General features: G+C 37.3%; 1 protein-coding gene across 2 annotated transcripts in view; it reads left to right on the top strand.

Annotated features, from left to right (window-relative positions):
- LAMA1 (laminin subunit alpha 1) overlaps nucleotides 1-13,830 on the top strand; it is a 100,207-nt gene that overhangs the window by 51,615 nt on the left and 34,762 nt on the right. For both annotated transcript variants that reach the window (XM_048289305.1, XM_048289306.1), the window contains 14 exons: nucleotides 158-244; nucleotides 494-705; nucleotides 1,207-1,313; nucleotides 2,264-2,444; nucleotides 3,691-3,827; nucleotides 6,480-6,716; nucleotides 7,800-7,943; nucleotides 8,291-8,470; nucleotides 9,065-9,250; nucleotides 9,386-9,513; nucleotides 10,528-10,648; nucleotides 10,794-10,931; nucleotides 12,663-12,784; nucleotides 13,662-13,748. In XM_048289305.1, the coding sequence (XP_048145262.1) occupies nucleotides 158-244; nucleotides 494-705; nucleotides 1,207-1,313; nucleotides 2,264-2,444; nucleotides 3,691-3,827; nucleotides 6,480-6,716; nucleotides 7,800-7,943; nucleotides 8,291-8,470; nucleotides 9,065-9,250; nucleotides 9,386-9,513; nucleotides 10,528-10,648; nucleotides 10,794-10,931; nucleotides 12,663-12,784; nucleotides 13,662-13,748 (2,067 nt within the window). The remainder of the gene's footprint in view (nucleotides 1-157; nucleotides 245-493; nucleotides 706-1,206; nucleotides 1,314-2,263; nucleotides 2,445-3,690; nucleotides 3,828-6,479; nucleotides 6,717-7,799; nucleotides 7,944-8,290; nucleotides 8,471-9,064; nucleotides 9,251-9,385; nucleotides 9,514-10,527; nucleotides 10,649-10,793; nucleotides 10,932-12,662; nucleotides 12,785-13,661; nucleotides 13,749-13,830) is intronic.

Raw genomic sequence — 13,830 nt, forward strand, 5'->3', positions numbered from 1 at the left:
ATTTTGACACACTGGAATATTACAAGCATTGATAAATTAGAAAAAAAATCACTTGTGTGGTTATATAGATAGGTGTAAGAAAGGGTGGATATTGAATGTTTGTAGAAGACTTGTGGTTCTGTGCATTGATACCAACTGCTATAAATATTGTTGATAGTTTCAGTCCTACTTGCCATCTGAGTGAAGAAGGTGGAATTGTCTGTGACAAATGTCTTCCAGGCTATACTGGTTCTCAGTGTGAAAGGTATGTACACTAGTTTTGGGTAAAATATCTGCATCATTGCCATCATTAGCTGTTCGTCATCCTATCTTCCTTGTATTGTTCATACCTCATGTACAGAACATTCCTAATAAAATTTTCCTTTTCATTTTTTCTTTCATTGTAATACAGAGAGACTTTAGATTAAAATTTAATATGAAAAACTCCCTTCAGTGGGGACAGTGTATGACATTAGCACATTCCAGCTAATAAAGTTTTTAAACTCTGATGCAGGTGTGCTAATGGCTACTATGGGAATCCTCTTATGCCTGGACAATCGTGTGCTCCTTGTGAATGCCATGGCAATATAAACCCTCAAGAAGAGGGCCACTGTGATCCTTTCACAGGACAGTGCCTGAAATGTCTGGGGAACACAGCAGGTCACCACTGTGAAAAGTGTGCTGATGGGTATTATGGGGATGCAGTGATTGACAAAAGCTGTCGTGGTAAGTTGTTATTATTATTACTCTCAACATTTAAAGAACACAAAACTGCGGTGTTCATGTGCAAAATGGATGGGGACGTGCACCTTTGCTGAAAGAGTTAATCTTCAAGTTGTGAGTTGGCAAGTGTGGGTTGAAGACTCTGGGGTTGGGTTAGGCTGAGGGAAGGGAATGTATTATGTTAGGGTTCGGCACTTGGTATCCCTGGAACTTACTGTCTTGCTTAACACTGTCCCTCCAGTGATGTTCCGTACACATTTTTTACTTCTGAGTGTCACATACAGGGCTGGTAAAAACAAACTTCTCAAATATAGCTATTCAGAGGTGGGGTTTTTTTTTTATTTTAGTCCAAATGCACAGGCGTTACTGTAGGATATTAGCATCTGTGGGATATAAACGGGTGAAACACATTGTATACCAGATTTTGAATTCTGTATAGTAATGAAGGCATATGGATGCGCATGAATAATTTTTTTATTTGGTTTCTTTTTGTCTGAATACAAGCCTGTGCCTGCCATGTGAATGGTTCCCTTTCAAGTACTTGTCAACATGAGACAGGCATCTGTTCCTGCAAATCAAATGTGGTTGGAGAAAGATGTGATAAATGCTTGGTAAGCAAATATATTACCTGTTGCTAATATATACATTTTTTTGTCTTCCACTTTACCTATAGATACTGATTTGCCCAAATACAAGCTATAGCAGTAAATATGTTTGGGGAGAGGGGTCTGTCACTGGAGGGGAGACCAAAGTGTGTCTGAGGAGGCTTTTGTGGTTGAGAATTGCTCTGCATATGCTCCTTGCAGATGTGAAGCTGTGTAACTGAATTAGCACCCTCCTGCATAGGGCTGTTCAGTGTGCTGGCAGTGTGCAGTCAAAAAACCAAACTAAACACTGCTAACAAACCTAAAGGGATCTTAGAGCTGTGCTTCTGTAAAATGAAGTCTGAGTAGGGAATATCTGAAGAAATGTGGTTGGTGATAATAAATACATCATGGCTGAATGCCAACGAGGGATTCAGCTGAAAGGCAGGCCTGTTACAAGAACAAGCAGATATTAACTGGTGATACAAACCAGCAGTTTCCAGTCTATGCTAAGTGTAAAATTGCATCAGAGACCACAGCAGGAAATCTGTGCCCGGTTTGTGCCAGCCCAGCTGAATGACTTTGAATACACACGTACAGGAGGTCACTGACCTGCTCCATTCTGGGCTTTCATTCATAGTCACAGGTATCTGTGCATGACCAGCACAGCCCACCCTCACCTCATGCAAGTCTTTAAATTAGAATAACATCAGACTTCAAAACATAGTGTCTTACTCGTGAGATTGGAGGACCATGAGAGCATTTCAGGGTTGAGGGTTTCACCTGAGTGCATATTGCTTATAGCTGGCACAGTGAAGAGATAAGGCCAGGGAGTCTTTCCACAGCAGTCACACACTGCTGGCCACGATTTGTGCAGGTCAGACATCATGGGGAGTAAACAAGAGAAAACAAGAGTGTATATTGTAGTGTTTTCAGAAATTTATGAAACATAAATCTATTTATTTCTTATCCAACAGAATGGGTATTATGGCCTGCTTACTGGGCTTGGCTGCGTTCCCTGCAACTGCAGTCAGTTTGGCTCAGTCTCTGAGGACTGCAATCATCAGGGGCAGTGTCACTGTGTACCAGGAGTGGCTGGAGAGAAGTGTGATCGTTGTGCTCATGGCTTTTACGCATTCCAGGATGGTGGCTGCACACGTAAGCTCTAATCCATGATCCTTGCAGAGTTTGTCTGGAATTTCTTTCAGCAATATATTGTACATTGAACTCTGGCAAAGGTCAGTTGTTTCGATGATGATACGGAAGAATCTGTCGGAAGGTCTACTAGTACTTTGAATAAGCTGGGGAACAAAACATTTCTTTGCTTATTGTGTGGTTCCTTGTAAAAGGTGGTGACTATGAAATAACTCATAACGGGTGCATGAGAGAAATATCGCATCCTCAATAGCTCCTTTGTCTCTTTATTACAAAACCCTTCAGTACTTCAAAGAGAACGAAACATTTTTTTTTTCTGCAGTTGGGAAAGTGAAGAGCTTCTACTACTAAAGATTTTGACCTTATTTTTTTCATTTAACTCTTAAATATATGTTTCATACATCCCATCATCACCTGGATATGTACAAGTTTTAGTCATGATAGGGAAGAAATTGTTCATCTAAAAGGAGAACATGCCATCAAAACCTAATTTGTCATGTTAATAAGATGACCTTTTCAATACAGAATAGCTAAAGGAACGCCTACCTTTTCTCCAGCCAGACAGAAACACTTCTTTCATGCCTCAAACAGTACATTAAAATGAAATACGCAGCGAGATTATGTGATAGGATAATGTTTTAAAATGAATATACTTTGTCTTTACTAAGAATCAAAGGTCCGGGTACCTTTAACCATTTCAATATTGGAAATTTCCTAAATGTTACTAAAACAATTAATAAAACCAGTTCCCTGAAATTCTGCTTTTTGTCTGGAATAGTATTTTGTTTCTTAAATAACCAAGTGCATCTTGCAGTAGTTAGCTATTATAAAAATAGTTATCCATCCCTATTATTCAATAAGCAATTCCTGAGATTAATCCTTTCACCTGCTTGAGAGCATTGGAGTACCTCCTGATACGTTTTGTGTCCTCTATAAAAGAAATGTTTTCCTACAAGTGTACTCTACTCCAAAGTAATTTTGCTTGGTTTTGTTGATCCCCCTGTGGAAGTGCAGCACTGCTTTTTAAAACATCAAATAGGCTAAGTCAAGAAACAATATTGGGGCTTCCAATAAGAAGATGAAATGCCACTCTGGTCATGATTTGTTTCTCAGTGATTAGGGATGGCAGGGAGTTCCTAGTAGAATGGACATATGCAGAAGAAAAGTAAGATTATCAGTGGTCTTGTAGTTTCTTCTCTGTAGCTAAAATGTGGGTAAAGTTACTCATTTGGTCCTATTTCTCTTGCAGCCTGTGACTGTGCCCATACTCAGAACAACTGTGATGCTGATTCTGGCCAATGCATTTGTCCCCCTCACACTCAGGGGCAAAAATGTGAACTCTGTGAAGAAAATTACTGGGGACTCTCTCCTAAATTTGGTTGCAAGGTATGATAGGCTGGATAAAAGGCCATGGCTGTTAAAAGCAATTAGTCTTATACAAATGTCAGAACTCTTGTTTTGAGAACCATGATCTTCACTGTGTGTGTCAAAGTGTTAATGCAACATGATCACATTAAAACAAACACCAGCAAAACAACAGACTGTGCAGTGTTTACTGCGAAACCTTGTTAAGAGGGCTGTCTTTGAAAAGACACTACTACTAGAGTGCTTATTCTGGGTGGGTGCATAGTTCACACTAAAATTGTGAGGTGTGTATTCTAACATTTAGGTGTTTGAGTAATGGTACTAAACCAGGTTTATAGCAGCAATGGGCAACTGGCAACATGGTTTCTGTGCAAATCAATAAGTGATAATATTACAGATTTAAGAACATTGAAATCTAGCTTGTCTTAAAACTTACTGCGGGCATTCCTTCTGAAAATTTGTAATTAAAATGGTATCATGTAGTTAATATTTCATGGATGGAGCAATGGTAGCTCCCATTATCTCAGCTTAATGCTTATGATTAAGCAGTAAAATGCCAGGTCAGTGCAGATCCAAGGAATAGGAACCATTTATGCCTTTAGGTTCATGCAGTAAACTCCTGTCAGATATGGCATTGGTCCAAGCTATTTTATAAATGTTGAGATTTTAAAAAATCCTCATAATTACATGAATGCAATGGGTAATTTCAGTGGAGAAACCACAAATACAATTAACTTGACAAGGTCTGTCATTACATCCAGTAGGTCTTTAAGTGTCAGCCAAATTGGTTGACAGGGATGGGAAAAAAATCTTTTTTCTCTCTTTAATTTTTTGGAGTAATGATGATAAAGTATTCCTAATAAGTCTTCAGAGTTAACCACCTTAGTGATTTATAGTAACATAGTTGGCAACTGGTCTTTAAACCACGACTTTGTTAGCTGTCAGCTTACTGTCATTCTTACCTAACATACTGCAAATACAATGTGCTGGTGGTCCTTGCGCATTTCCTTTGAGGTGCTCCTTTCCCAGGGTGATTCCCCAGCACATGCCAATGAGCAGGTGTAATTAAATATGCAGCTGCTCACTTTTGCTATGTTTTATATCATTCCTTTTGGTTGCAGCATCACACAAATGAATGTGAATTACTCTGAGGTATTTTAGATACTTTCTTGATGCTACGAGCAATACTGTGATCTCCAGGTAATCGTCCCAACAGAGGGATATTCCCTATGCTGAATAGTTAGATATGATAGGTTAAGATCAGGAACAGTGTCTTCTGGCAAACCCAGGAGAGACTCTTTGCATGCTCTCTACATGGATGAAATGGGGGAGATACTCAGAAGCCCAGACTGTCTGGTTTTGCAACACAGAATGCATAAGTGGTTACTTCATCTGGCTCTGTTTCTAGTGGACTTCTTGATATTTAGCATCCATTTCTGGGTGCAGTAGTGAAGCAGAGCTGGAGTCTTTTTTAGATTAGAGTCCTTTTTTCAGGTGTGCTGCAGCACAGTGCATTGTACCTTAGAGTCTTTATTTATCTTTATCACAAGTATATAGAGATTGCATACATGCAAATTATTACTATTATTATGATTCTTAGAATTTGATGTTCAGAGCTGTGGACCTTGACTGATATCTGAGAGCCAAAGTTGTCAACCTGTGTGGTCACAAAGTGTATTAAACTAGGCATTGTAGTACATGGTGCTGGAGTAAAAACTGCTTAATACAAAGGGTGCTGTGGATAACCAGCAAAATTGTGAAGAATGCTAAAGGATAGATAGTAATGCTGCTAGAGCTTGTGGGTCTTGGTGTGCAGGACTTTGTAAGATAAAGGCTTTTCATCTCAAAGAGAGCTGATTGGGAAAAAGACTCAGGGAAAATGCTCACAGTAGATGATGATAGATGGAATGTACTTTTTGCCTGTTCAGTTAGGAATAACCACAGCAAAATTGGGCATGTTAAGTAACCACAGATAAGAAATTAAGAGTGAAGGCTAATACAGACTGCTTCAAAAGAGAATGACAAATAAAGTACACCCACTTTGCATGTTTGTAATAAAGGTTCATATTACTGATTGCATAATGAAGGATGCACTCTGCCAGGAAACAGTTTTCCTTTGGTACTGAGCTGCACTGCATGCTGAGCTTCCCACCTTTGGATGCAATGAGAGTCTTGGTTCCTCATCAAATAGTAAAAGAAGCTTGAGCAAGACGCAGAAGCTATTAATGCTTCTTGAAATCTTAAACGAATGTTAGTTTCAAGATTTTCCTTTCTGTCATACTTATAAAATGACAATACTTACGGATTTCTTTCATTCAGCATTTATTTAATTGACTTGCTGCACTCAGTGCATAGTACTGCAAATTAAGTATTTTGGATATATTTTTGTTTTCTGGAACAGATTCGTTCAACTCCTTTGATTCCCAACCCAACAAATCTTCTATCTTTTTGCACTATCTTTATCCACTGTTTACTGGAAATGCAGTTCTTTGCTGAAATACAAACCAAACAACCTCATTTCTGTGTGGAATTAATTCCCTTTTATTATTGTACAGTAATTGTTGACAAATATTGAGTTTTAAGGGTCACTCTTAAATTTACTGTGCTGTTTCTGTTGTAAAAAAATTTTTTTGAAAGATCTGCTATTTATGAATTTTCTTCTCTTCATCTAAGGCTTGCAACTGTAGCAACACTGGTTCAGCCAATCTCCAGTGCGATGTATTGACAGGTCAATGCCAGTGCAAAATTGAATTTGGAGGACAAGACTGTTCCAGGTGTGCCTTAGGCTACAGGGACTACCCAGACTGTGTTGCCTGTGACTGTGATTTGAGTGGAACCAAAGCGGAGACGTGTAATGGCACTGAAGGAGTTTGTGGTTGTGAAGAAGAAACTGGCATCTGTACCTGCAAGGTACTGAGCTATTTAGCCCCTTCTTGGGAAGCATTAGTGTTTTCTAGACATTGATTGCATTAAAGTCATGGAAGTTATATTGCTGAAAGGACTTCAGAAGGCAATCTGCATCATTTATGAGTACACCTCAATCACTGCTAAAGGATTTTCTGTGACAGTGCTAAACTGGTCTTATTATTAGTCAGGAAAAAATGAAAAACAGTGAAGTTTTTCTGCTCGTACACATTTGGTTTTATTAGGTTTGGGAACAACACATTAGTTCAGATGATGTAGCTTTTTTGAAAATTCAAATTGTAATGATAGGAAGAGACCAGTAAATACTAAATGGAGAATCTTTTTTGTGCTTTTTGAAATATGTTTATGTTGCAAGTTCAAATTCATTTCCTATGCTAGAACCAAAAGCAGTGCTTAAGAATAACTCACATATATTGCTAATAGTAAAGTCTGACATTCTTGTATAAAAAAAGGAAACCTAAAATGCACAGATAGTATAGATTTTTCTGAAAAGGTGGGAATCTGTTCTTGAAAGACTGAGTGGAAAACTTACTTCAAAACAACAAATGCATGTCTTCAATGGCATTTCTCCAATCTCTCCTTAAAGGTACCAGTGGGCACTGACTGTAGTTTCAAGTGTTTCTTGAAGTTCAGCTTACCAGTTGGGAATTGAGTGCAAAAAGAGACACTTGGGAATAGGGCCCCTGATTCCTATTCATAGTGAGCAGTTTATTTACCTTTTGGAGCTCATTTTCCAGATGCCGGTTTGGGAAGAAATTCCATCTTGAATTGAAATCATAGTTGCTAATTTTTTGATAGTCATTCAAATACACAAATTTAACTTGAATGTTCTGTGATTGTTTGTGGTATTTTTGTGTGTGGTTTTTTTTTTTAAGAAAGAAAAACAGCATTTGAAAATAAGGAAAAAAGTAATGTACTGCACAGTTAAACATAATACATACAATAATTGATATTCTGCTGTGTAATTTACATAGCAACTAGTTTTTCTTCCAAAAAGAATCATCTTTCATTTAGATAGTGAAGTATTATGAGTGTGCTGTTACTATTTTTTTTTTTAATTTCCTCCAGGAAAATGTATTTGGTCTACAATGCAGTGAGTGTAAACCTGGAACTTTTGGTCTGTCTGCTAACAATGCACTAGGATGTACTCCATGCTTCTGTTTTGGGATGTCCACATCTTGTTCAGAACTAGAAGACCATGTGAGAATTCCTGTAAGTAAAACAGTATGACTACACAGACACAGTTTGTTGTTATCCTCATGTTAAGTACCACACTGGTGTGCACAATTAATGAATCAGGCTGAGTGTACTGACTGGCTGACAGGGGCAGTGGCATAGGTCAGAGCAGAAAAGAAAGCAAATGGCAAAAGGTCATACTCTTTATTTCTGAAATGTTGTGTTTCACTCTTCACTTCTTAAAAAAGTAAGTATCAAATGTGTTTTCTGGTTTTTTGAGTTGGGCATTTATTATTCTAAGATGGACTATTGACTGTTTCAGAGCAGCTGAAACTGTAAACAGGATACTTTGTTGTATGAATCTTTTGCTCTTTGTGTTGCAGATAACATTAACTCCAGATCAGGCCGTTCTGCATGTAGTAGCTCAAAGTAACCTGACTGGAACAGTGGAAGGAGTATTTTCACAATTTCCTGATGTTTTATTGGATGCTGCCATAGTCAGAAAATACTTAAATACGGAAACATTCTACTGGAAGTTGCCAGAGCAGTTTCAGGGAGACCAGGTATAACCGTTAAATAATTGGAATGCTTTGTATATAACTTTGTTGTCTAATAGACACTCCTTTACTGTAGAATAGTTACTTTATATTCATAACATTTTTCTGCATTAATTCTGTTCTTGTAGGTCATAATATTATAACTATTCAGTGATAGAACTTATTTATAGCAGACACAAACAATATATTTACATTACCCTTTCCTAAGAAGATTTTTCTTGACCCTGTAAACTGGTAACACCCATATTTAATTACTTCAGAGGTTCTGTGGGGAGGAACAGTGATATATTTGGTTTCATTTCAGAACCTGAAAGAATCCTTAACATTGATATATAGATCATGGAATCTCTGTTGTTTAGGAATTGAATGTAAATTGAGTGCACACCTTGAAAGGGTCTAGGTAAAGAAACTAAAACTGCTTTTTAGAAATATGTATTTAATCTTGGTGCAAAAGCCACTGAGTTTAAGTCAATTTTCATGTTTTATTGCAAATCATTCAAAGAACTGGCAGTTTTCCTGTCTACAGATGATGTTAAAATATTTTCAACTAGTAGCTTGAACCTTAGAATAAATAATAGTAGTCAATTTTAATCCAAACAGCTCATGGCCTATGGAGGGAAGCTGAGATATACTGTTGCTTTTTATGCTTTGGATGGCTTTGGAACCTCAAATTTTGAGCCACAGATTCTAATGAAAGGAGGTCACACCAGCAAGTTGGTCATCTATGTAGACATCCCTTCTCCAGAAAATGGAGTGAGAACTGACAAGGAAGTGGAAATGAAGGAGGTAAGCCAAAACACTGGAGGAACACAGCATTACCCTGAAGTAAACTTGAATGTTCATGGTTTTAATAATAAACATTAATAATAAATAAATAAATAAATAAATAATAACAATAATAAATGTGTTATGTTTCCCTAGGATTCTTGGAAGTATTTTAACTCTGTGTCTGATGAGCCTGTCTTACATTCTGACTTCATGTCTGTGCTAAGCAACATTGAATATATCCTTATCAAGGCAGCTTATGGCCAGGGATTACAGCAAAGCAGGTAAAGCAACCTCTGATTGCATTTATTTATGGCATTGCATTTACTGTAATTTAACCTACAAATAATCCCATCTGAGCTATTCAGTAAAGACTTACCTCAGAGAAATTTAGAATTTCCTATTTATGACTTTTGCTCTTCCTTTGACAAGAAAACATTTATGACTTTTAATTGCAGCAGAATCCCTCTAATTCTTTCTGTGAAACACTAAATGACTCTGTTGCTTATTTTGATAGCAAAACACACGAAGAAGCACAGGCTGATGCAGTGTTCTGCAGGACTGATGATATAGTTAAATATTTCATATTTTCTAAATTATTTCTTTCCTGTCTTATTTTTATGGAAACTGAATTTTTTGTTTCTTTTTTCAATTGAAGCACATGGTCCCCTGAGTTCTTTGGTTTATATCAATCTAGGTGTCTCCTGTAGCTTGAAACACTCTGGGCAGTGGTACTAAGATAGTCCCACTTCAGAATAGTAGACTTTATTGCCATTTTGAGCAGAACTAAGTTACTAATGAGAGGGAGGGGATGGGATATGGTAGTTGCATCTGTCAGTCTGGAAACGAACAAGACAAGTAAAGATGCATCCAGTGAAAACCCAGCATCTGTACATCTTCACAGTTCCAAAGAATTCTGATTCCACCTCCAGATTTTGTATTATTTTTGATCCACATGCCCTCAACTATCTTTTTGTTAGCTCTGTCCAAAATTGTGGCACGAGACAAATGTTGTCTAATGTTTCTCAGGAAGAATTACATATTCTTGCATGGTGGGTTGGGCAAGTTTTCCAGACCAAGAGGGATCAACCTTTTAATAGTTTCTGATCTCTTTGGTTGTAGGTTCTTAAATCCCATAAATAAGTAAAAAATCTTCAGTGTTTGAGATACTTGCTTGGGGAATTAAAGAAGATTATATATTTTAGCCCTGACTTTGAAGCATGAAAATGTTTTTGGATCTTTTTTTGGCGTTAGTGCATCTTTAGATATTCACACTCTCTTCTGCATATATTTTGTAGAATTGCAAATATCTCAATGGAAATTGCAGTCAAGTTTGAAGAAATGCATCTAGGCAGGCCTATAGCTCATCTTGTAGAGCAATGTAGATGTCCTGCTGGTTACACTGGATTGTCCTGTCAGGTACAGAACACTTGAACCTTTTTGCATGTCTAATAGTGTGAAAGTAAAAAAATAGAAAATTACTTAAATAGCTTTTAAAATTGTTTGTAGCTGTTGATAGCTGTGATAATTTTTTTAAATTTAATTTTACTCCCCTTACAACTAGAGCTGTGCTCCAGGGTACTACAGGGGAAAGCATATAGAACTCAGTGTAAGAGAGCCTCACACTGTGATAGCACCTTGTGTGCCATGTCATTGCAACAACCACAGTGAAACCTGTGATCCTGACACTGGAAAGTGCTTGGTATGTACATCTTATGCATTCTTCTATTGATTTCACCTGAACATACATAGGCAGTAACCTATCAAAGGAGTTATTGAGAGAAGTATTACTCCCTGTATCGCTTGGATAAAATGTGGGGTTTTTTTTTCCCCCCACAACTCTGAAAGATGGAAAATCTGAATAGTTTCCCTTATGGTCCATTCAGTAAAATTAGCAAGGTTTTGGGGCACTAACATACTCAAAATCATTTATTATTTTAGTTTTAATTTTACTTTTAATATTACTTGTGTATCAGTTGAGTTTGTCTGTTTTTCTGTGAGACTTTTTGGGCTTCTGGACTGCTGGTCTGCTTATGCACGCAAAATAGAATTAAAGAAAGCACTAAGCCATGGACTTAAATCAAGGGCATCTCAAATCAAAATCTTTCTCTCTCAGGAAGAAAATCCTCTGGGCAGCTTTAAATGAGGCTTTTTAATGCCCAGGGACTAAAGTATTACTGGGGTATGCCTCAGCTAAGTTGGTTTGCTCACTTTTCTCATTATATTCCAAAGGTTGTAAAGAGGGGTCACATATGACTAACACATTTCCTCTCTCTTGTGGTCTGACAGCCTGTGGACAGCAAATTCTCAGCTAACCAAATAAGGCACATTAAGTCTGTTCCCTGATATTGCTCAATACTTTTTCCTAATTTTCTTTCAGTTGCTTTGTTTTTCCATTAGTGAATTGGTTAGTTTAAAATCAACTTCTTAATTCTTGAAGTCAGTTTTTAAGTGAGTTTCCTTAGTCCTTCAGGCTTTTGTAAGCCATTCTTTTGCTTTCAGGTTTGTCCAGAAGTATGTATCTCATGAGTAAGAATTAAAGTTCTCACTTTTGCAAGGCCAAAATGCATAGGTCTTTCACACAGGTGAATATTCGTCATTCTTCCTCTTAGTTTCTTGTTAAGGATTAGCAAGTCATCTGTGTCTTGAGATTACTACATAGACATTTCCAGCTGAGGGATGAGTTGGTTTTCACCTCTGACTTCTGCTCCCATACAATAGGAGGTTGCGTTGCTACTGTTTACTCTCATCAACTAACCTAAAATACAGACTAGCAAGTATATGAAATAAAGAAAAAGAAAAAAGAAAGGTAAAAAGAAAAAAGGGAGGGGGAAGCAGAAGGTTATTTTTGTTAACTTGGGGGACTAGTCAGTTAAATTGTGTTTATAATATCAATTTAGTGTTTTAATATTAATAGCACTGGTTACTGATCAGTACTCTTGACAAATTAAATGTAGTATCTGGAATTCTAACTGTGGATAGTCCTCAATGTTTGCTGAAATGCTGGAACTGAAACAGAAAACCCCAGGTATTCTGTTTAATTTTTCCATCAGGTTTTGTTTGGGTGGTTGGTTTTTGCTTGGAATTTTTGGTTGATTGTTTTGGTTTTTTTAGGATTTTTTGTTTTGTATTGTGATGTCATGGCCTGAATTGGATTAATAGCAGCAGAAATACATAAATTTTAATGGAAATTTAGAGAAGAAATTAGGTCAGCCTGCCTGAAGGGGCATTCATGTAAGAGAAAATATGCTGCTATTCTGTTTGTTTTTGCATAAAAGGTTTTTTTTTCACTCAGAGAATGCTGACCAATGGGTAGTGACATGTAGAGATGATTGTTGGAAACTGTACACAGGTATTGATTGGGGGGTAGATAAAGTTACTCCTGTTGTTTGTTGTTGTTTTAAACTGTCTGAATGACTTTTTTGTGTCTCAGAACTGCAGAGATAACACAGTTGGTGATTACTGCAGTGCTTGTGCCCCAGGCTACTATGGAAAAGTAATTGGATCTGCCAATGACTGCTCTCTTTGTGCCTGTCCCAGAGCCAACCCTGTTAGGTAATCAGAATTTACTAAACCCAGTGTGCATTTTACCATCCCTTGTTTCTTGTGTTGTATGTCTAACCTCCTACTCCTTCTGCTCCTCCTACTATGACAGTAGGAGTTGGTTATTGTTACATGTTACTTATTTTTAGACATTTGAATGCTGCCTATTTTTATTTAGTAAATGGAACTTGCATTCTGAGATGTTCACAGGTACTGGTAACTGTGAAATTTTAAAAAGATCAGGTGATAGATGAGAATTTTTTCTCTAAGACTAGAACAGACACATTGACTGTTTTATAGATAGTTAACTAAGTTGCTGTGATATTGTTTAGTTTGAAATGTGGGTCCCTTCTTCATTCAGAGAACCGTACTTTTGTATTTACAAAAATTCAGGCCATACCCACTCAATGCAGGAACTTTCCATGAGATCAGTCCAAGGGGAAGAACAAGGACTCTTTTGTCTGAAATTTATACATTTAACTTTGTATTTTGAAAAACAAAATGCCGTGCAAGCTGGGTTTTTTTTCAGAAGCTTAAAAAGCATATTTGTTGTTTGCTTTTGTATAATTGAGTCAGAATGAGAGTCCAGAAATTCATGCAAGTCTCAGTTAAATACGTACTATAACCATATCATACAGCATCCATTTTACATTGTCTTACCTTCTAAAAGGAAGGCCATAATGTGCTCCAGCATGTTATGCAGTAATGGAGCCACATTGGAAAAGCAAACTTAACACAACTAATTTAAAGTACAAATACCAGAGCAATGCATCAGATTAAACAGAAGATTCTGTTGCTTACAGTGTTTAACCTGTGGCTGAAGGTGTTGTCTGTCTTTGTATGGTCTTTTATTTATATGATAGCAGCTATTTGTTTATCCTTCCTCCAGTTTTAGTCCCACTTGTGTCTTGAAAGGTGTTCAGGATTACCACTGTGATGCTTGTCTCCCAGGATATGAAGGACAGTACTGTGAAAGGTGAGTTACACGTGATGTCCCCGTTTATTCCCAGCTCCCAAGGACAGTTTGGTTAATATGAGCCGTATGTGTACTCAGATTA

Source organism: Corvus hawaiiensis, chromosome 30 (assembly GCF_020740725.1).
Source record: "Corvus hawaiiensis isolate bCorHaw1 chromosome 30, bCorHaw1.pri.cur, whole genome shotgun sequence".
NCBI classification, from domain to species: domain Eukaryota; kingdom Metazoa; phylum Chordata; class Aves; order Passeriformes; family Corvidae; genus Corvus; species Corvus hawaiiensis.